The sequence below is a fragment of the Leuresthes tenuis genome, unplaced genomic scaffold (genome assembly GCF_036924035.1).
Source record: "Leuresthes tenuis unplaced genomic scaffold, fLeuTen1.0.hap1 SCAF_12, whole genome shotgun sequence".
Lineage (NCBI taxonomy): Eukaryota > Metazoa > Chordata > Actinopteri > Atheriniformes > Atherinopsidae > Leuresthes > Leuresthes tenuis.
Window position 1 is genome coordinate 6,239,912 of NW_027325366.1, and position 25,532 is coordinate 6,265,443.

General features: G+C 39.4%; 1 protein-coding gene across 2 annotated transcripts; it reads left to right on the forward strand.

Annotated features, from left to right (window-relative positions):
- The first annotated feature begins 155 nt into the window (after nucleotides 1-155).
- LOC140320102 (carboxy-terminal domain RNA polymerase II polypeptide A small phosphatase 1-like) lies at nucleotides 156-25,239 on the forward strand. 2 transcript variants are annotated; one of them, XM_072397887.1, is made up of 7 exons: nucleotides 156-565; nucleotides 11,261-11,415; nucleotides 15,541-15,642; nucleotides 20,977-21,033; nucleotides 21,913-22,005; nucleotides 22,532-22,717; nucleotides 23,936-25,239. In XM_072397887.1, the coding sequence occupies exons 1-7, from the start codon at nucleotides 493-495 to the stop codon at nucleotides 24,062-24,064; spliced, it is 795 nt and encodes a 264-aa protein (XP_072253988.1). In that variant the 5' UTR covers nucleotides 156-492; the 3' UTR covers nucleotides 24,065-25,239. The 2 variants fall into 2 exon arrangements, with proteins under 2 accessions (XP_072253988.1, XP_072253987.1); XM_072397886.1 differs by lacking the exons at nucleotides 156-565; nucleotides 11,261-11,415 and adding an exon at nucleotides 12,032-14,935.
- Nucleotides 25,240-25,532: the final 293 nt, after the last annotated feature.

Here is a 25,532-nt window from a genome sequence, read left to right on the forward strand (position 1 = left end):
AGACCCATAAGCAACGTTAACATATTCTCTGTAGATGTAATGAAATGAGGGAAGCTGTTGTTTTAATATCAGCCGAATTAAGATTTTAAAAAATGAATAAACAAAAGGAGCGTATTTTTTAAAAAAATATTTCCCACAACATGCACTGCATTACACAGTGCTACTTTGTGGAAAGCTTCACATCCTGCATTGTGGCTTTAAGAAATGGGCTTCCTTGAAACCGTCAAGTCCCATGTTAGCATAGTGAAATTGACGAACATTGCAACTTTTGGAGATAACTTTGTTTGAGATAGTTTTAAACCTTTGCATGTTGGAATAGTGCTGTCCAACATAGTTTGTTTATTAAGGTTTCCTGTGAAGCTCGTCGATTCGCTTTGTCCTCAGATATGTGCGTTTGCAGACAGGGAGTGGCAAATTATAAATATATATATTTTTGGGTATAATTCATCGAATTAATTTTAGTCGCTGATAAACTCCCTGTGTCTGGAACTAATGGATAATTCGTCGTCGATAATCACGCAAGTACGAAGAGACGAGGAGGAAAACGCGACTTGTCTTGAGGAAGGTGAGTTTGGGAAAAAGTTTTTCGGAGCTGCGCATGACTATGTCAGCGGCTCACGAGACAGTGGGGCTCGCGGCACAGTCAAGCTACAGTCCCGTGTCAACTGTGACTCTAACTTAACATATTTTCCCTTGCAGAAACGTACATACCCTGATCTTGTGTTTTAAAATGGCTTTACAGGTTATGAGAGACATTTGTAGCCGACTGAGCCCTGTAAGGTAGACCGGAGCCACGACGTTGGCAGCCGCTTTTGAAGGATACAGTTGATTAAGTAGAGTTGATTATGTAAAAAAAAATGTGGACTTTAAGTTCACTCTTTAGTGTCTGAAGTTCACGACATAAAATATGATAAGCTCAGATGTGTTATGTCTGGTATATAAGAAGAACGAGTGGGCGTGGTCAGATACTCCGACAGGTAACTCTGTTTAGGGCTCAGATGCTAAACTGCATTAGTTTATCTTTGCTTCTCCCAAAATGAGAGGACTGTGATCCCTGAAATCCTACGTATGTTAATATGGAGACTGGAAAATATTACAAGCTTTACTGTTTTGTTTTTGTTTTACTGTAGCTTGAGTAGTTGTGAAGCAGCCAGGTCTGCACTTACAGTGGACACCACCAGCTATCAGATTCTCATGCTATCAAGCTACATACCATTTCTATTCTTATGACCTGCAGAGGGAGAATGGATGATGTCCTTGATTTTGTATGGGCCTTGTTAAATATATTACTGTTTCTTTTTATTTTACTTCTAATCAGCTAGACTTACTTCTAATAATTTATAATGGTCTGGAGCAACAGTCCACGCTTTCTGAAGGTCTTTCAGAGTTTTTCTGTGGACATTATTGCTGTCCCTTTATCTGACCTTTTTCAGAGGAAGGTGTTCGTGTTTTTTCTCTTAAGGCGTTAAGAAGGTGCCTGACTGGGGTGAACCAGTGATTTGTCTACCCATAACAGACAAAGTTCCAATTTTAAATAGTATCTTTAGGCACTTTGTTACTAGCAGCCTGTCTCAAAGACACATCATAGTTTATATAGTTTTATCTTCGAGTACTAAGAATACCAAAGATGACACAATTTGACAGACATAGAATCACAGTTTTAAGCCTTGTGACTTCTAAAGAGCATTTTCTATAAAAGATGAACTGTAAGTACACTGTGATGACAATCAGCTGTCAGGCACATCCTGTGCATTGGTGAACATATATCTATCTTGTATTTTATAGTGTCCACTGTCTACCGTGTCAGACTCGGTAAACTTTTTTTTTTGTGCCAGATTTGCCACTGCTAGAGCTGATTGGCTGTTTGTTGTAGCAAAAGAACGCACCACAAGAGGAGGCAGTATATAGAAAGCAAACGGCTAACGTGTCACACACCATCTTTACATTATCATCTTTTCTCCAAAACAAGCAACATATTTCACTAGAATGTGGCCATGTGGAGTGAAGAAACTGACCAGCAGTGTATAGTATTACTGAAAACCATCAAGCAAACACTATTTAATTTAAAAAATGTTTTAATATACCGTAATGTCCTATCGTATGAAACATACATGCTATTTCCTCCTCCTACACTGACGAGTTAGGTGTATATATTAGGAATCTCCCTCTGTCCCTTAGGGCTCTGTATCCTGGCTGGCTGTCTGACCTCGTTTTGGAGGTCAGTTCAAAAGCTGTATTTTGTTTTTGTCCAGACAGTGGTAATATGAGAAGACATAGCAGAGGACCTTCCATTGCTGCTGATTGTTTACATAGTTTTGGTTTAGATGAGCCCTTAGATCAGCAAACAAAGCAAAGCGTAGTGGAAAAGGGTTAAATGGAAGCAAGCTTTTCAAATGACACAGAGGTCATTCCTGAGCTTATGCATGCAGATAGCTCCAGAGGAGACGATGGCTATTTTTCCATATCACCCAGAAATTTGTCATACCAATTATCGTTAGGCTCACGTTAGGCAAACATTTATAGAAAGATGTTATTTATTCCAACCAGAAAGCAACAGTTACATGAAGCTGGTTTACATAATTTTATTTTCCTAGTGATAAGAACATAATATTTGCTATTTCGTGATTCACACATTTTCAAAGAGGAAAGAGTCCCGGAAATTATAGCTGCTTTCATTTTATGTCACATGAACCTCCTTTTGTTGAAGCTCAATTTTCAGAACAACATATCTGTCTGCTATCGTTTGCAGAGAATTGGTTGTGCCAGGCAGCTTTTGGGTGATAGGGGGCGCTGTTGACAAATCATGAAACAATAAAAAAATCTTAGCTGTGGTAAAATGGTAAGCTGCACCTGAGGAAGCACATGCTTTTTCAAAGCAGATCAAACTCTGAATAATATATTAGAGCAACAGGACTGGCATGCTATTTTTGGATGTGTTAACCCGATTTTTTCATTGGAAGCTCAAGAACAAGCTGGAGAAATCGTTTATTAAAAAAGTATTTATTAGTGGTCACAAGTAAAGTATATTGCAGCGCTGGACTCGGAGTGCCAGAGCTCCCGTAGGAAATCCGTCAGGCCGAGCCCGGTTATCCGGAAACATGTCATATTTATATTCAGCTTTATCTCACAGAAGTTGTTTTCACACTTGTCAGAGTATAATTGGCCAGTTTTGGGTGACATGCTCAGGCCAGCTGCTGTCCTTGTTGTGTTCTTTGGATGTGATAAACAATGTGTGTGTGTGTGAGTGCTGTTTTAGGCGTGGATCTAATGTACCAGACCTATCTGCCCTAATAGAGATGTTTTGTCTGACCCAGTTGTTTATGTCCTTCTAAGGTCTTGGACCATTTAAGGCCATCTGTTGTGCAGTATGAGCAGAGTGGGAAAGTACCAGCTAGGAACATAGGTTATATTTATTTTAAAGAACTAGATGTTGCTTGATGTGCAACAATTCTTATTTTAAAGCAAAACTAGCGGCAGAATTAAACTTTGGCCTTTTTGTGAATGTACGCGAGTCAAACATTCCTTTTAAAAGCATAATTACGATGGAAGCGCCATTTGTGAGATCAAGCGTATACGTTTTTGGGGTGCAATTGCCTTTTTAATGACACATTATAGGACACTCTCAAGTGTCGCGTCAAACTCTCTACTTTTAAAACAGTCGGAGGCTCGACACAACACGAAACTTTCCACGTATGTAAAGACCTCAGACTCTACACGCGAAGCCAAACATGGTTAACATTTTTGTGTACAAGAAGTCTATTAAAATAAAGGTTTTAAACAACTTACTTCTGGCTGTTGGAGTTTCCGCTCTCCGCCATCTTTGTAGTCCAAAACAGTCGATCGCCAAATGAATGGACTCCAATGGAGGAAATCTAATCAAGTTGTTATTGCAATGAAACGGATGGCAGCTTAGTCTTTCATGGCATTATCTATTCAAATAATTGTTTTGTCGTTAGTATCCTTGTATTTGACAATTCAGCCTCATATAAGAAACAATACTAAAATTAAAAGCCGGAAAAGTCACGTGATATCTCGCATGGCAACTTGTTGCCGGAAACCCACATGAGTGAGGTCAGGAGCCTTGAAGGAGCCTTTCAAGACATACAAGACATAGACGTTCTTCACTGTACATCATAAATCAAAATGGTTTGTTTGTGTGCTTTTCCCGGGTATGATGAGAAGATGTCGCACAAATGTCGAGCAAACAGACCAGGGACTTTTCATCGGGACTGTCGTGTTCAATTATTTGAATGTGCGACAGTGGCGTGCACAGACTTTTTTAAAGGCAGGGGCGGAAAGTAAAAAAAGGGCACCTATAGCCCATTCTCACCACTGCAGAAGGCACTTTAGCATGCGTTTTGGCTCCCAAGTTGGCACTTTAGCATGTGTTTTGGCTCCCAATTGTGCATTTTAGCACACATTTTAGCACACATTTTTGGCTCCCAAGAGGGCACTTGAGGTCAGTTCAGCACATGTTTTGGCTCCCAAGTGTGCACTGTAGCCCGCTTTTTGGCTCCCAAGTGTGCACTTTAGCACACGTTTTGGCTCCCAAGTGTGCACTTTAGCACACGTTTTGGCTCCCAAGTGGGCACATTAGCACATGTTTTGGCTCCCAAGTGGGCACTTTAGCCCACTTTTTGGCTCCCAAGTGTGCACTTTAGCACACGTTTTGGCTCCCAAGTGGGCACTTTAGCACGCGTTTTGGCTCCCAAGTGGGTACATTAGCACACGTTTTGGCTCCCAAGAGGTCAGTTTAGCATGCATTTTTCAACAATCGAATGTTTGATCATATCATCCAGGGAAGTGATTTGGTACACTAACCTCGTGCGGTGGCATTCCTACCAGCTGAATCTAAATGAACTAATTAATCTAAATCAGGAGCTGTGGGCCTCCCCTCACACAAAGCTCAGAATGAGAGACTCAAAAAGAGTCTTTCCATTCCTTTGTGGTTATTTAGTGTCTTTGTCATTTGGTATTTCATTGTAGTAATTTTGCATGTCTTGGTGGTTGTTTCAGTTCTTTGATGTCGTTTAGTGTATTTTTGTGGTGAGTATACCTGTCTCTGTGGTGGTTTGCATTCCCCGGTGGTTGTTTTGACTCTGTGGTTGTTAAAAAAATTGTAAAATTTCTTTCTCTACTTATTTATGTATGAACCGGCTCTTTAACCAAATCTCACACATTTCAGTAATCCTATGTGAGGAGGCCCCCCTTCCACTTTGAAAACTTTTGACTTGAATAAATAAGCTCATTTAATTAAGTACCCACAACCAAATGAAAGGGTCTGCATGTGAAGATCAGTTTGAATAAAAATAAATATAAATTCAGAACTTTCTGCTTATAGCTTTTTGTAAAGCCAACTCCAGTCAGAAGGTGGCAGTACTGTCCAGCTAAGACGTAAAGGCCAACTCCTGCATGTTCTCAGCTTATGCCCTCACAGCCAGCAGGTCGTACGACCAAAAACATGGCTACCATCTAGGAGTGAGGGGCCTTAGACAAAGGAAAGAGATGGCTTAGTGTCACAAGTTGCTGCAGATATTAAGGATGCTAAAACTCCAGGAGCTTAAAATGTTTTGCACACTTTTGATTGATGTCTTGTTTCATAACAACACTGTCATATCAAGCTGCATCACCTGCTATAAGTTTTAACTGTAATATCTATTGCACCCCCCCATACTATAACTATATATACTTTCACATACAATAATATTTCAATTTTGATCTGAACTGACCCAGGCCCAGCTCTTCCACCACAAACCTGATTGCTCTTGAGGAGTGTGAAGCAAGTTGTCAGACTATAACAAATATCAGGTGTCAGAGTCCCGGAAAGTGAGTCTTGGGAGGCCTCATTCTTTCTGCGTCTGGATAGAAATAGAAGCAGTCAAGTACACCGAGACTCCTTGCCCACATATGACTGCTTTGGACTAAGTAGGATAAAACATGCTGAAGTGGCGTGAGGTCGTTGCTGCCTCCAGAAAATGCTGTAACCTCATTATCAGTGTATGATCCTCTTGGCCAAGAAAGTGTGAGGATTGTTGCAGCAGAGTTTGCCTCTTAATTTTCTGCTACCTAATTATAGTGCATGTCGTGCTGATTATTCTAAATGATGAGGAGTGAAAATGATGCGGCTTTAGTGAACTAGTTGCATTTGCAAATGCAAACTTAATGAATTAAAAAAATGCTAAAATAGGTTTTAAAACTTCTCACCGCTCTTTAAAATATAACCGCAGGGGAAGTGATTAATGGGAAGCACTTAATAGGTAACTGTCAGTGTCAAAAGGTTGTCTCCAGTCCAGCACACCCGGTAGACGACCCAGCTGCAGATCAGTATACAACCCACACATGAGACATGGGGCTGGTAAGTCAAAAACTGTTAAATAATTATCCCCAAGTCTCTTTTTCTGTGACCGATACAACAGATGCATCACAAAACCCTTCTTATCATCACTACATTGCCACAAGATTCAGACATGCATGTGTTAAAAGGTCCTTATGTCTTATTTTGTAAAACCATAATTCATTGCTTTCTGTGTTAGTAACGGCTGCATTCCAATATATCGAGGAAGTGCTTAGACCCAGGTCATGTTCCCACTTTATTTTTAGTAAAGTTAGTGACAGGCTGCTGGGATGTCAGTGATGGGTTCTTAGTTGTTACACCACTTTGGTCTTGAAATATCTCACCAATTCTTGGATGTATGGCAAAGGAACAAAATGAACCATACTTTTGGTTCGCACCTACATTTTCTTCAATACTTTGGTTTCTGAGCAAATCTCTGCAACACTTAATTCCCTCAGCCTCAGCTGTACTTAGTTTTTCTTCTTCTTAGAAAATGTTAAATCTAAAGTATTAGCTTTACTGTGGATTTGAACACATTCAACACTGTCATAGTATTTACTTGGTAACAATGAGAAGAAGCTGGACTTAAATTAAAAATCCAAACTAATACAGCTTGCAGATCCATCCCCTCTCCCTGTCTGCTGTGCTTCGTAAGTCCCTACCTCCAAATGAAGCTGTCATCAATGACAGGCCATAAGATGAGAGTGTATATAAGGATCTCTGAGAAAAGCTGTGAACGCTACAAGCTGTTGTAACAACGGTCTGACTTTGTTCGTTGTGCTCATTCGCAGCTAACTTTATTTTGTAGATACTGATCATCTGGAGTGTGGGCCTCCATTTAGACACACCAATATACTATGTTAATATGTGATTTCATTATTGTTCTAGTTTACTCTGATGTGACACAGGGTACTCACTCCAGCCATCAAGCTCGGACAGGAACATTTTATCACAAAAAAAACAACTTCTGGGGCCAAAAACTAAGGCCATTATGAGCTGCCCAGTTTCTTTAATGGTCACATAAGTCTGGCTTTGATAGTGAGTCAGTCGTACTTCCCCATTAACTGACTAAATTTAGAGCAGAAATGAACAAACTGACATGCTGTCATAACTGATGGTTTTGGTTTCTATAACAAAAATTTTTGCTTTTGCTTTCTTTATTTCTAAATTTCTTTATTAAATCTTAAAATTCTGTTTGATAAATGTTAAACTGACATGTGAGAAAGGGATCATTAGAACTTCTGACTTGAAAAAAATCCAAGATTGTAAAAGTCAAATGATGAACTCAAGGGCTCAAAATAATTCTCCTCAAACTGATGGATGACAGTAATTAATATGTCCATATTTAGTATACGGATTACATTTGGTACACACCCAAAGCTATTTCTATTAAGATTATTTTCACCATGGGTAACAGTCAGAGCTTGCAGTATGTTAGTTGATCACAGATGATATACCGGTACACTTTATGTTTAGAAGACCACTTTGCCTTTAGCTACAGTATTGCTGTACTTTTATGCCTCTTTTCCACATACGTGTGTTCATAGACGAGTCAGCTGGAAGTGGACTCATTATAGGGATACCCATAATGTTCCACCCTGTAGGTGTGCAAAACTCAGCATCCTATTTCCTTCCCCTGGGGTATTTGCCCAAAGTATGCTGAAAAACCTTTTGTGGTAAGGTTTGAAGCGTGACCACACTGTACCAAGGAGTTAATGAAATATAATGCTTTAAAGTAGAGGGAGCGAACATTCTAAGAAACGACTACCTCAACAGTATCTTGACAGTCAGATAGATCAGTATATTTTCAGTATATTCAATTGAAAACCTATTTAACCAACACTGGTAGAGAAACAGTGGGAAGCCTTTCCGTATACTGTGAATACTGAATGCCTGTATACGGGACTTTTAACAATATCTCTCACAGAAAGATGTGAAACACTGAGGAGGCATAATCTGGATTTCAGACAGAATTATGGACCAAACATACATGTGAGGTTTCACAGTGTTGTTTTTGACCGCTGTAGCCTGTAAGGGTTCTTGTACACCAAAGCGACATGAGGAACTAGCTGCCACATGAGGCCCTTACTGGGTATCATCACATGTGTCACCAGTGTCTGGACAAACAAAAAAAGCCACTGCAAGAATGGCTTCCAACTGCAGGAGAGAACATGCAATCTACTCCTTCTCTAGATGACGGTGCTCACCACTGCAGAAGGGTCGGTAGGGTGCATCATACACAACAATGGAAACCGGAAGACCAAATAGATTTAAAAACAGACACGCAAAAAGCATAAACCTTGCATCATACACTTTGTGTTTTTTGGCTGTGTGTAATCTGTTCAGTTAGCCGTCCACCGATGCTTCAGAAGTGCCCGATGGCCTTTTTTCAACTTGGTGTATAAAGGCCCTAATATTGCACAGTTGGCTCAAGTCTTTGTTTTTCAGAAAACATAGACTACAAACGGGAAGAATGGGGAAAAGAATGAACTTTTTACCTTTAACCAATGCTGTGTGAAATATCTGTGACGCAATTGCATTATTGCAGTTGCAGTTTACATTTAGCTGGTGGTTCTCATACTGATAACCTGTCAGGAGTTCAAATGTTTAAATCCATATCTTCCTTTTAGTATTGCACTATCACTATCTATGCAGCATAGGATTGTGTTCATCTTGACATTTACAGCATGGATGTGATGGTTAGGAAGCTATGGGAATGATATGATGTTGCAGAGTATACAGTGTCGGTGGTTTAATTTAGTTCATTTTTATATGTGTGGCGTTACTGCCCGCTGTAGACACAAAAGTGAGCCATTTCGTGCTTTGGTTTGGGGGTAATACAGTAAGGTTTTGTTTGTTATTGTTTATGTCCTGGTGGCATTATACTGCATCATATATATATGTATTTGTATGAATAAATAATGTCATCATTAACTGCTGTCAGGAGCTGCTCTGGCAGGCTATTTTAAGCACTGATGTGTCATATGATCAGAGTTATTGCACTGGGCACCGTGATGTTTTTTAACAAGCTTCAAGCTACATGCCTCACCTGCCCAATTCCTTCACGTGTTCCGCTCATAAACCTCTTTCATTTTGGGACCAAGAGAGTTATGCCAACAAGCTTGTCCTGACCATAATAACTGCACTTCTGTGTCAGAGGCCACTCTCAGCTTGGACTGAATGAAGCAGTCAACAAGCCAAGCCAGGCCACTGCCAAGCCAGTATCACTCAAAAGTAGGTCAGACTGAAACTGGGCTATACAGTGAGGTTAATGATGTTGAAGGCACAGAGTTTTGTAACTTAAACAGTCGTTGATTAATGTATATTAGAATTTCATTGTTAATAAAGTTATCTGGCAAGCATTTTATCTATAAGTCAGTTTTGAGGTTGAATTATAAAATGACCATAAAAATAGAGCAGCATGTTCATCAGTTTCATAAAAGCCAAAGATACGGCATCTTTGGCTTTTAAGTCAACTGCCCTCAGTTGAAGATCTTCAGTTTCCATTTAGCAAAACACAGAATCAAGCTTAAACACACAGCTTGTAAACCAAACATGTAACTATTAAACTAATGTTTCACCGTGAGGTTGGTTCTGATTTCTCAGTTTATGTTCATGCATTTGGCAGATGCTTTTATCCACAGTGACTTACAAATGAGGATATAACATTACAGCTAACATCAAAGCTAACAATAAGTTATATTAAGGAAAACCACAAGTCTGGCCCTGTCAGAGTTGACAGGGGGGCAGTGTAGAGATAGAGGGTAAAGAAAGAGAATATGCAGTAGAGGGTTTAGGGAAGTACAGGGTAAGAGCTCAGTCCATGTGACATTAAGCATTGTTCACACAAACATTTGCATTCACTGCTTGTTTTTGTTCTACAAGACAGAAATCACCCATCGCTACCAGTTTTGCAGTGCTTACATATTTAAGCCCAAAACAGGCTCGCAGGACCATGACACAATGTTTGGGGCGTACCGAGAAGGCAGATATAGTCGAGTGTGAGCTTCACTCTAATACTTTGGCTGACAGCTCTGACGAGCCAGCGAGGCTCTGCTAATTTGTCAGAGTTTTTTCTTTCCGTGTAAACACTGGTTCTCATCACTCAGACGCAGCTGATGTGCCAGTTAGTGTTTTTGCCCGTGATGTTGGCGAATACGATACAAATGTCACGCAGTACGAGGTTAAGAACCAAGTTCAAAACCTGTTCAGATTGAAAAATGAATTTTGAAGAATTTACTAAATCCACATGTTGTTAATATGTGTAGATGCAGTATTTGTGTACATTTATTCACCTTTAATTCTATTTTTCTATTGTGTTGACGTGCTACTAACTGTTTTTAATGTCAAACGCCACCGTTTTTACTCGAGGTTAACTTGCTCTGAAAAAGATTAGGGTTTGCAGAGCATGACATTAACTTTTCATTAACATCCATTTCAATAACAACGCTACACCAAGCTCATCTGCTGCACCTTGGTAAGAGGAGTGTGTGTTGTAGGGCTATCTATGAAGAATCTGTTTGACCTTTGTCTTGCAGGTTTATCTCAAACTAAAGCGCTTAACCAATTTGTAACATAACTAACAACTTAGGTAAAGTAATTTAGCTTGTTTTTATCAACTAAATGTAATTACTTCAGCAAATTTACATTATTTAAAACAACAAATTGTACACGTGAAATGCAACTGATCCAGTATGTCTTCACCTGACTATTTTGTGTTTTTTTGTCATGCGATATCCGTCATGGCAAAATAGAGTAAATATCACGGTGAGTCACAGACTTGCTGACAAAACAACTGAACTGATGTGCGGATCGGATACACCGAGTTAAAGTAGACAGTAGTGATGAAATGCAGTTAGAGGAACACAATAATACCACACATGCAGTTTATGGTGTGTATCTACTCTCTTTCTCCCTGTGACCCAGGTTCCAGTGAAGTTTCTGCCCCAAAGAAGCCTCACAGCAAAGGCCTTCTAAGCAGTCTCTTCTGCTGTCTCTGTCACAAAGACACAGATTCTTCTTCAGTCAAAAACAAAAGCAACACCCCCCTCTTGGTGGAAGAAAATGGGTCTCTGTCAAAAGTAAGTTGGTCTCTCACTTTTCCCCGTGGTATCAGCTTTCTCTCACCCCTCCCTGCTCGAACAGCATGTGGTCAGCATGATTGTCAGTCATCTGATGAGTGAAACACATGTTTTCATGGCTCGGAGCTTTTCATGTTTCCTGAAGCATCTCTCCCGGACTGTAACGTATGGCAGTGGTGAAAAGTACTCCACGTTCAGACATCAGTCAGGGAGTTACCAGAAAGGCAGAAATGGCGTAAATGTTACCAGTGTATGAAAGTGGCTTATAGAGGCATCAAATAAGACTTTGAAAGGTTGAGGCCCTTTGGCTTTCAGTAGAAAACTAGAATCTAGTTAATGTTATCAGCAGGGATTAAAGCAAATAAACCTGTCCATTTGCTCATAAGATGCTAAATAAAAAATGAAAAGAGATTATTCTAATTTATGAATTTATAAATAGAGATTTTATGTCTGAATGCTTGCTATGCAAGGCTGATGTTTAGTAAAAGATTTAAATGTTTGAGTGTGCGAGCTTTTTAACCCAATGACTCCATCACTATTCATTTACATAAAAGTTTTGGATAACTGGCAGTACTCCATCTGGTTAAAGTGAGTGTTCTCTGGGAAAACAACATGTCTTCTGTCCGTTATGGTCTAAAGATCAAGTGCTGAAGACGTTCTCAGGTGTCAGTTTCAGGTTTGTGCCTTACTTCAGCCTTTTATAGAGATTTGATATTCCAGAAGTTATTTGTCACGTCTTTCCAAGTTCCCAAAATAAATTGCTCAGTGTCTGGCAAAGGGAGGGACGAGTCAAGTGCTAGTCTCAGTTTTGGTTGTGACAACCTGTCATTTCAACGTGCATGCTGCTCCTGTTGCTGTTACTCTCTCATGCGGGCTGTGATCTCAGTGACTTCCCCCCCACCAGCTCTGTGAATATCCACGTTTAATGGACCTTACCTGCCAGTTGGACTCTGCACGTTCCAATGCATGGAGTAAAAACTTTTAGCAAATATTGTCTTGACTGAGAAATAATTTCGCTATGTATTTGGAGAATTCTGAACAAAGAGAGGGGGAGCTGTCTGCTGAAGTCATCCTTGCTGAACAATTTACCGCCCCCAAACTAACAGAAGCTGCAGGTTTAAACAGCCCTTCAAAGGGAAGAGCTGACCTGGGAATAAAGGTTCTTGTGGAATACACGGAGCAGACTGTAAGCAAAGAAATGGACCCTCCTATACTTTGTGTGGAACATGGCAACTCCAACTTGAACTTGACTGAATCCTGCACGTTTTGTATAAGACACGCTGAGAGCTTTGAGCAACAGTCTACAAGCGATGGATTTTTTGAATCTGACCAGATCCTCGATGACCATGAGGCTGCAGGGTTAAGCCGACCATTTGACGAATGTGCTCAACACTGTGAGTGTTTTAAACCTTGCAAGTCCTCTGAGCACTGTGCTAATCATAGCTTAGCCTCTGAAAGTAGCCTTTGCTGTGAACACTGTCCAGAACAGCTCCAATTATTTCAGCAATGCAAGTCCACTGATGAGCAGTCAGAGTCTTCTGACTTTGAGCCAGATGAATTGGAAGTGGACTATGACAGTTTAGGGAAGTGTGGAATGTCTCATTTCATACCTGAATGCACAGAACACCTCGAGTACCAACAATACGAGCCCCTGGATCAACAGTGTGACTCCTCTGACTCTGAACAAGACATGTCGACTGAGCACTCAGAGCAAAGTTTTACAAATAACATCTCTGACTTGGTGGATTCACTGGATGGTGCAACGGAACTTTGTGAGTACGACAAAGCTCAGACTCAAACTGAATACACAGATGATGATGTTGATGAAGATGATGAAAGCTATGAAACTGAGCAAAATGAAACAGAACTCAGTGACGACGACGACACACCCGTTCAGGTTGATTTTGACCATGATGTCACCTTTTCAAGGGATTTTGGTGAAACCCACCTGTACACAGAAGAAAACTCTCAAACCTCTACAACAGATGCAATCACAGATGTCAGTGAGTTTTGTGGAAATGATGACTGTGAGTATCAAGCGTCTGAAATGTGCAACTCTGAGAACAGTGTGGAGTTCTGCACTGAAGAAGACTGTTCTTCAGAATGCTCTTCAGTGGAAAGCAAATCCTTTAAGACTTGTCTGGACGACAGTTTTCCTTCTGATCCCTTCTCTGATTCTTCAGAGGAATCCGACAAAGGAGCTCAGGAAGATTCAAGCGATGAACAGATGCAGTGGGAATCTTTTGAGGGGGATGAAGAAGAGACACAGAAAGAAAGCAATATTAACATCAGTAATGAGAAAAAAAAGAAAACTCCTGTTGTTGACGTTGTTATTGAGCATTACTTTGATTTATTTGACAGGGCAGACTCCTATGCACACATGTTTGCACAGAAGCAGCATTACATCTCCTGCTTCGATGGCGGGGATATTCATGACCACCTCTATCTTGAAGAGGAGGCACAGAAGCGAAACAATAAAAGTGTATATAAACTAGATGGTGGAAATGAGGAAATTGATAAACGAGAAACTGATATGTGCTCTGAAGATGCACCTGCAGACTCCGATGAGGAAGACTTGAGCCAGGAGGATGACTGCTGTGACTCAGAGAATCCATTAGAGGGTTGTACTGTAAAATCAGAATCAAGTTCAGCAGATGGTGACATTGAAGAAAATGAATCTGAGTCCTTTGCATTTTACCCAGAAAGCAGCAAGGAGGCAGAGGATGATGATGCCTCTGTTGATAGTGAAGCCTGTTCATTTGATGGCAATGGTTTCGACGTCTGTGATGAAGACCCTGAAGTCTGCCTGTATTCTGGTGATGAGGAAAGTATGCTTGCCCCATCTGCCAAAGACATATCAGTCGAAGGTGATGCTTATGAAGACAAGATTTCCTCTGCTTGGAGTCATGAATCTCTTGGTGATGCTGACTCCTTGACTGATGAGACTGAGATGAATGATGATTGCAAAGAGAAAGACAAAGACGAGCCTGAGCTAAAACACAGTCATTTTCTTCCATGTTCAGAAATGGAGCCGTACTGGGCACTCATTGATACCGAAGAAAGTGGAGAGTTTTGTGAGCCAGGTGTTGAGGAATATTATGCATGTCAGATTAAAAGCATCCAGTCATCTGCGAAACAGGCCTTGAACCAATTCATTTTGGAGGGGAGATCAAACTACGGCCACATCAGTGAAGATGCTCTTTTATCATTGATAGAGGCTGAGTCACAGGAAGCCAAGGTCTGCCCCAAGGAGTGCAAATCAGTCAGATTTGGATTAAGTGAAGTCACTGAACTGAACTTCTCACCTGTGGAAAAAATGTCCCATGGACAAAGTGCAGAAGATGAGTGTGACTTAAAAGAAATGTCAGAAGAAACAAGACCCCCTGTAGACATCATTCACAGCGTTGTGACAAAACATGCTAATGATGCCACTCAAAGCAGGGATTCAGAAGAGGAGCAGAGTGATGATGAATTTCTTGAGGATTGTGAATGCGAGTACTGCGTTCCAAAGACAGTGCAGGTATTGTACTGTGCACCCCTGCACCATCAACAGTGATGCACTCAGCCTGTAGGGCAACAGAATAATTCTTGATCCAGTTATTCCTGTTCTAATTTTACATGTTGTTTGTCTAACTGTGGCACTGTGTCAAACTTCAAAGCCCTGCCATTATGTTCACGAGGCAGCTTGCTCTACATGGATAAACACGCATCAGTGTCACAGGCAGCATGTTTGGTCATACCAGCTTGTTTTTAGAAGCAGAATCACATTAACAAGCCACGATCACCCGCACCTCGTTGAAGGATGAGGCACGATGTGGTGATACTTACATGCTCCATCAACATGGTAGCAGCTGTAGCTTCCAGGGTTTCCTGTAACCACTCACAGAAACACTACAACACAATTCAGTCTCTTAAGTGACCAGAAACTCACTGTCTCTTATACACACACACACACACAATAAGCTCCGCTGCGTATTGAGATGGTGTAAATCCATGTTTTTTTGTTTTTTTTTTAAGTTTAGATTTATCCTGTTTTGGTTGTGGTTTCTCATTTTAAAGATCTCTGACTTCAAGCAACTCATGCTGTACTCAAACCTTTGGTCTTTGCTCTCTGTTTGTTGTCAGGTTCCAGCAAAACCGCTGCTACCTGAAATGAAATCGCAAGATGAAGGAAAGATCTGTGTGGTCATCGATTTGGATGAAACCCTAGTGCATAGTTCATTTAAGGTAAGTTGACCTCTCTGACCTACTTTCTTATCGACTAGACAAGTTCCCCCCCTAGCAGAAATGATTATGAAATATATTTATATACTATATATTTACAGGCCATTTACGTTATGGTAAAAAAAATGGTCAAAAGGGTCTACTGAGCTTAAATAAAGCTATGAAAAAATAGCTAGCAATACTGTCCATACAGATTATCACTCTAATGAATACATTTTTGGTTAAAAAGATTTTCTTTGCTAAAGAAAATGATAATTTGAGCTTCAAGCAGAGCCTCCAGAAAGTTCTTGCTCTGACACAGAAAAGGAAAATCGAACGTATAATCCACCCTAAAAGCACAATTTGCCATTAACAATATAGTTTTTCTACAGATTTGAAAATGTCACAGAATACGTAGATTTTAAAAGGTGTGGGTACTACTTTAATTTCTGTTGTTTGTTCCAATTTAAGCTTTCTGGCTACTTGCTGTAGCTAGCAATAAGACATGATCAAAGTCATTTTATATGCAGCTTTCACCAAAAGCATGGAATACCTGTATCTGCAAAAACTGTATAATTCATCAAGGTGTTCCAGTGTTAACAGGGGTCACTGCATTACATTGAACCTCCAGAAAGAGTTTTATATGCAGTCAGTCGTAAACCAAAAGCAGTGGTTCACTTTTTCATTGCCATCCAAGGCCTGTCTTTCACTAAAAAGCTTAAAGTGTCACTAAAAGTTAAAGAAAGCCAACCTAAAGAAAAAAAACATAGCCATGTATTTATAAAGGCCTTTTCCCTGGTAAAGATACAACTGAGGCCCATGAAACTGCAATCTGTGTAGATTTAGATTTACATCAGGCCTTTCACAATATTTCTGTTGAATTAAAGTCAGGACTTTGACTGAAGCATTACCAGAAAATTAAAACATTGCTTTCATTGCTTTTAGATTCAGTTCACAGACAGATGTTTTGACAATCTTCTTTGAAATTTGTTAGTAGAATTCAGAATTCATTATTCCATCGATAATGGCAAGCTGTCCTGTCTGACCCAAACCATGATACTGCCACCACCATGTTTCCCATGGGACATGGTATTTTTTCAAGCTTTTTATTTAAACCACAAGTTCTGTTCTGTTCACAAAACATTTTTCCTAAAGTCACGTGGCTTCTCCTTGCAGCCCGGCGTGCCATTGTTGTTGAGAGTTCTCCTTAAGGAGGTCTGATGGACATTAATGTCAGTTGTTTTCAGTTGTGTAGAAGTCTCGCTGGGTTTTGTTTGTGAGCCCACAGATTACAGACTTTGAGTGATTCTAGCCTGTTTTTCCTTTCCAGGGGAGATTTCTTGTACATCCAATAAAGATGAGATAAAAAAATTAATGAATAAACAAGCACAAATACATACTTAGAAAAAAAAGAAAATCTAATTATTTTCAAAACGCATGAGTTAATAGCATGTGAATATGTTGAAATTGAGTTTTATTTTGTTCCTGTAATTACATGAATAATGACATTTATCCATTTAATTCCTTTTATGGTAGCATACAGTGACCAAAGCTATCGATGCCAAAGCCATAGGCTCCTATATCACAGCAAATTATGTAATGAGAGTCATGCGTTTAGTCCGTCTCAGGCTACAGTCTGTTCCTACAGGATGTCACTGGATATCGCCAAAAGCTATGCGTAAACAGGATCAAACTTGGTGAACTAAATGTTTAATGTAACCTAGATATTAAAACTCATTATAACTCCTGTCAGTCATTATTACACCTACTAAAATAGAATGGTAGCTTTTTTTTCCTGCCAAATGATATAAACTCATTAGAATACGGTAAGTTACTTAGGGAGTGCTCATTTGAGGTGTCAAGCTCATCTCACTAATCCTTTTCATCTAACTCCATTAGTACCACAGTAATATATCAACCTTGCAGTAAAAAAATAATACAGATGGATTAACTAATAGAATTAAATAGCCATGCTTTCATTATCCTTTTAAATTGATGGTTGTGGATAATAAAAACAGTTGCAAAATGCAGTAGCTTTTTATAAAATTTGCATTACCTTGTAAATATTAAAGATTAAGATTAAATGCTTGAAGTCAAAATCAAACTACAAAACTGTAAACTTCTTTATTCCAATAACACCCTTGAAGTCACAGAATGTCCTAAAGGGTGTCATTGGATACTGCATTCACCATGTATGGACAAAGTCACACTCTTTTGACACTCCACATTCAACACAAGATGAATAGTGAAAGTAATTGTTATTGTCACACATATATCAAGAATAGCATCTGGCAGCATGGTTTACGATTTGATTGTAGGTGAAAGGCAGCTGAAAGCCTATGAGTGTTATGACAAATATGTTTTTAGCTACCTAAAAATCTTGTTTAGTTGAGCACCTTTGAATATCATGTTTAGAATTTGTTCTAAACACATTAATGAATATAGATGTTTCTAATCATGCATTAAAATTCAAGTTAAGGTTTTTAGACGTTGGCATAGAGGCACACAGCTATGTTATGCTAAATTATATTATGTACATTAATATGTGACACTGACACATGGAAATATCCAAAGTGACTTACAAGTGAGAAACAACATTTCTGTTTCAGTACAGTAAGAAACCCTGGTATAATCACACAGTGCTAAATGTGTTTAAAGGCTCAGGTGCAAATAGATCGTGTAAAAAAGTTTAAAGTGAGCGTAAGTAAGGAGTGTGAGGCTGTTTGGAGTATATGGACAGATGGTGTTTTCGGAAGAGATGACTCTTCAAGAGAATGTTGAAGGCAGAGTGAATTTTAAAATTGTCTGATAGCATTTGGTAGCTTGTTCCATCAGTCTGGAACCATGAATCAGAACAGTCTGTAAGGATGGCTGTACTAGATGCCCTTCCTGAGACGACTGTACATACAGAGAAGGACTATAAGCTGTATAATGGAGTTTTTAAATAGCTGGTTGTACACTCAAAAGTAACTTTTTTTTACATAAGCATTGTGACTTGAATTTGATTATTGCCACTATTGGTAGCCATTGGGGTTCAGTGCTCTTTTTGGTTGATTTGAAAAACAGATGTACATTTCCAGTCTGAACCATCTGTAGCAGAGGGGGTTCTGTGAATGGAAGGAGACCTGCAAAAGGAGCATTACAGTAATCGAAGTGAATGATGATCATGATCTGTGACATACTGAGTAGGTACCTTGCAAGGTGACATAACATGATTAGAGAAGGATGACTGGTGAGAAGTGCTGTTTTTAATTGTGTCAGATAAACAGTGACTGGATAAGTGGTAAGATTGCCGCCTTTTATGTGGATGAGTGAGGTTGACTGTGATAACCTATTGTTCAGTCCGAGGAAAAGTAATCTCTGCTATGGACTGGACCCCAAAAGCTAAAAAACAAGCTTTAACACATCCTCAATGTTGGGCTCAGCTGGGTATGTGGATACGTAACCATACTTGAGTTAGATTTGTAGAACCAGGCAAGTGGATGGCTGATCCTGTGTTGTGTATCCTGCAAAGAGATGGGGCCCAAACACCGTTGTTGGACCACCCCTGTGGAGAAGCAATGGAATGTGAACCACCTACAGTATTTTGAACAGTTTTCTCGATCATTATACTGTATGAAACCACGCAGAACTGGTGGTGTAGTATTACACCCCTCCAGCAAAATACATGCCAATAAATAAACAGTTTGTTTGCATTCAGTTAAACTAAAGAAATTAAGGCTTTTTTCACATTTTGACAAAATCTTTGCACACAAAGACATTACAGCAACTGCTTTTTCAACCATGAATTTACAGCTCTTCTCAGAGCTGCCAGATGTAGGTCTTGGAGCAACCCACTTGACTCCACCCATCTCTTTCCAGATTCTGCCTGTATTGAGATTGGTGGTGCTGAATAACCCTTTAAGCATATTTATTACTTGACAGAGCTGTCAGTAAATAGCCTGAGAGCTATAACCAAACTGAAGACTGGTATTTTTATTCTGAAGCACTTACATTTCCCATTTCTGCAGTTCAGTAGTTTCAGTAGTAGTTCAGTAGCCTGTTGGTACTCATTCCTCTTAGTACACACTCTCATAGTAATTTGTGTGCTGAACTGACCCAGGTTGTCAAAACACCTGCATATTGCATATTTCAGAAAGTGCCAACTAACGGCCAGCGGTTTAAAACACCAGTCAAAAATCATGATATCATTTCTCTGTTGAATATTGGCTCCATAAACACTGGTCATCACGGTTAGTCTATTCCTCTGTTTTGCTTAAGTTTTTACAGACTAACAAATAAAAAATCAGCATCTCCAATTTCCAACTGAGAGAAAATGAATGACAATTAAAGGTTAGATCTCTAAGGATTTAAGACTTAAAGCAGACAAAGCAGCTTTATTATTTCATGTCCTCTGGATGTAGCTAATGCAGCAGAATTTGAACTTGTTCTTGGATGGAGATAAAAGTGTGGAGGCTGGGTGTTTCTGCTCTGAACTGGAAGTGTGATGTAGAAATCCACTGCAAGTTTTTGAGTTAGTGGTGACTTCAGACACTTTGAATTTAATGCATTTTTCAGAATATGTAAATGATTAAGGTTCACATGAAGCTACAAAACAACATTGAAATACAATTACAAACGTGGTGTGGAGCCAGAACTTTTTATTTTTTTTCCAAATTTGGAAAAGCTTTTTAGATCTCTTGGACTTTGTGGCGGTTGTTCAACCTCATTTGCTCACACAGCCCGCTCACTGTAAAAGATTAAAGTAGAAGGTCCAGACATGTCCAACAAGGCCAGCAACAGCAGCCGGTGCTAAATTTATATTTTATATGTTGAATATTCACAATGTGCTTTAGCTTGAGTACAAGCGGCTTCTGTTTCCAGTGAAATTTGGAGATGAAAACAGAATGAATTAAAGGTTTCTATCATCAGTTATTTCAATAAGAAATCAAAATCATTTGTGGGAGCTACTGCAGAACTTGACACAAACCAGCATGCAACATGAAAAGCACCATGTCTGAATTAGGAAATCCTATTTAGACTTTGTGTATGACTGCTGTTAAACTCATTCTTTCTTCCATTACCTCATTGCATTACAATTCACACCATATGCCTTTTATAGAACCTACTTCCAATGATACTAACATTTGAGAAGCATATTTCAAATGTTGAGAACCCCCTTAGTAAATCAAACATATTTTTGAGCCTTGTCACTTTCTGCTTCATTAGTTGAGTTACTAGAATCAAACCATTTCCATCGTTGTGTTTTTAAAACAAGATGAAGTAGCGTCTCCATGTCTTTATAACACTTGAGAACGGGTGGATTTTCTAGGGCATGTGATTTGATATATTGTTTGTTTTTACTTTTATTCTCTACAGCCGGTGAACAATGCTGATTTTATCATTCCAGTGGAGATCGAAGGGACAGTACACCAGGTAGGTACTTGACATGTTTATGTGATCATTTACAATGACTTTTGATGCATCATGAAAGTTACAAAGATTTTCTACAAATGTGCTAAACTTACATAAAGACTATTATACATAAGACTACATAAAGGAATTATACATAGTTCTATTTTATGTCCACTCCCTACTACTGTTATTGTACATAATCAAACCAAGAAACCCAAATCTGTGGCTTTAACAAGTTTATTGGACTCTTTATGAGCTTTATACAACTTCCAACATAAAAGATACAGGAGTATAAATTGTAGTTCCAGCGTCCTGACAGAGCTGTAGCCCTCTCTGTTGATGACTTCAAGCAGCAGGTGCCTATTTCAGTGGCCTGACGAAACGAGCAGAGCCTGGCAGGCTTCTCAGAAATCACTGGCCATCAATCTCAAACTGTATTGCATATTATACCCAGCTCACTGGGGAAGGCAGAGTTTTCCCTTCAGGCTTGAAAAACACTTAACTGCAGTCAGCTATGCTTCCAGAAGACAGAGGAGTTATGCTTTACAAAGGGCCTGGGTCTGTTTCAAGTAATCCAGGATAGGCTTGTTAAAGAGGGGAACGCCTATTCGGGATTACTTGGCTCAGAAACAAGGCTGTCAGCGTCCTAGTGGAAGTAGACTTACAGAGAGACAAAAGAACAATCATCATTGTTTCATCATTGTCGTACAGCATCCATTTTTATAAAAGTACATTTTATGACAAAACTGTCACATTGTGAGTCCGTTCCACATTGATGTGAGTAAGCACAGACCTCTGGACATCAGTGGCACTGATTACAGCATCACACATCGTTTTCCTCTGAGAGGTTTGTGTTACTGATGGATTTTACACTGCTGTGCTTTTTGTGTCTACACCTAGGTTTATGTACTAAAGAGACCCCACGTTGATGAATTCCTCAAGAGGATGGGAGAATTATTTGAGTGTGTTTTGTTCACCGCAAGTTTATCCAAGGTCTGTTCTCAGTCACTTTTGTGTTCACATTTTTCAGCATATCATAGCAAGTCGGTCTGTACTTGAAGCGCAAAGTGACCTCTGTTGTTTCAAAACATAATGTCCAGGATCCTGGAAGCACGTGCTGCTCTTTTTAATGTGCGTTTTATGGGCAACCTTCTACCTAAAGATATATTTATGGTAGCTGTCAGGCAGCTGCACAGACATTTTAATCTCTAACATTTACCTCAAACTGTGTTAACCTTAACATGGCACAACAAAACTTCTGGTCAGTCTTAAATCATCGATAGGCACGCACACACACACACACACACACACACACACACACACACACACACACACACAACAAAAAAAAAACACTCTTTGATGGAGTTTTTGGTTTTCTATGGCACCTGTGCACTATTTGGAGGTTTTTATGTTGTACCTGTTCAACACCATACAACAGAGAGTGTTAGTGACATTAGTGACAGCATTGTGGCATTTAGTAGCTTAATAGTATTTTGTGCCAACCCCTCCCCCACTTTAGTATGCTGATCCTGTGTCAGATCTGTTGGATAAATGGGGAGCCTTCCAAAGCCGTCTTTTCCGAGAGGCCTGCGTCTTCCACAAGGGGAATTACGTTAAAGACCTGAGTCGTTTGGGAAGAGATCTCAACAAGGTTATCATCATAGACAACTCCCCAGCCTCCTACATCTTCCACCCCGAGAATGCTGTATGCCATTTGTATTTATTTCTCTGCACTGCACTGACACCTCCAAAATACATTACTGTGTCTTGAGCCATCCCTCATTTTGTTTTGTACTGAAAGGAAAACTTAGAACACAGGCAGCGATTTATTACATTGTGTGCAAACAAAAATAGGAATACAGTATATAAGGCAAAAACAGAATTTGTACAATCATAACAAGTTTGAAAGTCAATATCTGATAGGAGCACCTTTATTCTTCCACTCAGCCTGAACCCTCTCAGACAAGCTTTCTGTCATTTATTTAAGGAGTCTTCAGGAATAGTTCTCCAGGCTTCTTGAAGGACATCCCAAAGCTCTTCTTTGGATGTGGGCTGCCTTTTGTTCCGTTCTCTGTCAGATGATCCCACACTGCTTCAATAATGTTGAGGTCCGGGCTCTGGGGAGGATTCATCCCTCCATAAGACCTGTCACCACTGATTTTCAGTTCACTTCTTGTGTCATTTGGCATACCTCAGCCTTTTCTCCTTATTTCCCTTCCTTAAGAATGACTTCTTTACAGCCACCCTTCCTTGGAGACAATTTCTGATGAGGCTTTATTGGACAATAGATGGATCAACTGAAGAGCTAGATGCATCTCTCAGGTTCTGTGTCAAGTCTTTGCTGGATTTTTTTTTCTATTTCTTGAGGACTTTACTTATAGATACTGTTCATCTGCTGTAGATAGTGTTTTTTTTTTAATCCTAACAATTCTTTTGTCCTTGACTTGTTCAGTTTCCTTCATATTTTTAAGGGGATGCTGCACATCATGCAAAGATATGTCAAAGTTTTGGCTAATAAAAATGGGAACAAATTAAAACAACCTAAAGATACAGTTAATCGGTTATTTGCTATGTTGTCTGTCATGTATGGACACAACAATGTTTTTTCCTTTGAGTTAGTTGCCTTTTTTATGTTTAAAGGATTCATAGGTCAGTGTGAAATGACTCAACAATGTCAAATACAAGGACTGAAAATCTGTGAAACAGCAGCCAACGTCCAAAGAAAAAACCTTTAAAGGCCTTAAGAAAGCCTGGAGAAGCATTGCTCAAGACCACTTTAAATGATTACACTAAATACAAGGAAAAGAGGGGTGGCTTAAGAGTTTTGAACTGAACTGAATATGTTATTCACTGAAAACACATTTATCAGACAGTATATTGTGCATTTTCAGTATCACTATATGTTGCTGTTTTAAACCTGCAGGTTCCTGTAGTGTCCTGGTTTGATGACACGTCAGACACCGAGCTCCTCGATCTCATCCCCTTCTTTGAAAGACTTAGCAAAGTGGATGACATCTATGATGTTCTTAACAAGCAGAGGACTTCTAGCTAACAGAGGCAGGATACCAAGATGAAGAAAATCACCTGCTACTATCGTCAAGGGGCCATGGAGGCTGGTGAGCCACAGGCTCCATAATGCTTCCCATTACAAGGACCACACTTTTTTGGGGGGAAAAGGCCTTTCATTTATTCTCATGTCAGCAAATTGGATAAAATAATTAGTCATTTTTGGAATGTTAGATGGAGACTTAACATGAGATTACATGGCCTCTGTAGATGTTTTTCAGTGCAGCGAGTGAGTTGTTGTCGTTATGTGACAGCACTGACCTTTTGTAAGTGTGCTGCAAAGCTAGATAGCGTGAACAGTTGCTTAGTCCTCTACAAATAGTCCTCTACAAATGAGCTACCATTAATCATTTTAATGTCAGTACAATGTGGCATTTGAACAGTAGCACTATTTGACACCTTCACAGAGAAATGACACATCATGGAAGAGTTTCTCTTGTCAGGGAATTCTGGAGAAGTATTTAAAATCCCATTTTGATTTGATCCAATCACTGCACACTTACTGTGTGTCTTTGGACAGCTTTGAACAAAGTATATCATATAGTGGAGCAGCCTGCTTTCATTGAGTGTAGCCCTTATTCACTACATTGTATGTTGTTAGATTACTATAATCTCCATAGGCTGGATCTGTTGTATACACCTCTGTTAGCATTCATAAACCCACACCTCGATCAAGCCTTTCACACACTGACACATATGACAGCAGAGAGGCTAAAACTATTTTTGTAAATACAGAATATCATGATTTAATGGTTTATTTTTAATGTTATTTTGTTGAATGTTGTTTTATGCTTTGATCTACTAGTTTTATTGGCCAACCCACTGTGTTGTCTATCAATTATTCAACTGTTTTATACACACAGAGGAGGCTGTGACCTGCTACAGCGTCTTAGATAAAATGGTGTTAAAGCACACTTTGACGTCTCCTCTTGGTAAACTTGAATCTGAGTTGTTACATGAGAGATTTAAGGGCACTGCCTGGCTGCTCTGTGTGTTCAGTCTCACAGGCAGACTTGTTCCAGACATGCTCGAGTCCTGATTTCGCACCTTGATCTGTAGCAAGAGTGTATATATTCCTGTTAATTTCAGTTGGATTGCATCACTGTGAGTATTTGTATTGCTTTTAGTTTAAACAAAATATACTTTGACAATCTGTGAAAACCATCACCTGTCTTGAATGATGATTTAACAACTTTTTTTACTGTATGCAACAAGTATTAATATTTCGATTCAAGTAAAGAAACTAACTCAAACACGTGAAATTGCTACTGAATGTGGAGACTGAAAAAAAAGACAACTAGCAGTATTTTTTTCTGCATAAATAAAGCATGTTTTATTGAAACAGATCATAATTCACCACAGTACTTGATTTCATAACATAGGAGAGCTAGAAACGAGACAAATGGAATATGAAAGATATATCATGAGAAAGCAGCTATCCTCCTCCACTTTGA

Coding starts and splice junctions, on each gene's coding strand:
- LOC140320102 (XM_072397886.1), top strand. CDS start 12,434: ATGTATTTGGAGAATTCTGAACAAAGAGAGGGGGAGCTGTCTGCTGAA. Junction 21,034..21,912: donor TCGAAGGGACAGTACACCAG/GTAGGTACTTGA, acceptor GTCTACACCTAG/GTTTATGTACTAAAGAGACC. Junction 22,718..23,935: donor TCTTCCACCCCGAGAATGCT/GTATGCCATTTG, acceptor TTAAACCTGCAG/GTTCCTGTAGTGTCCTGGTT.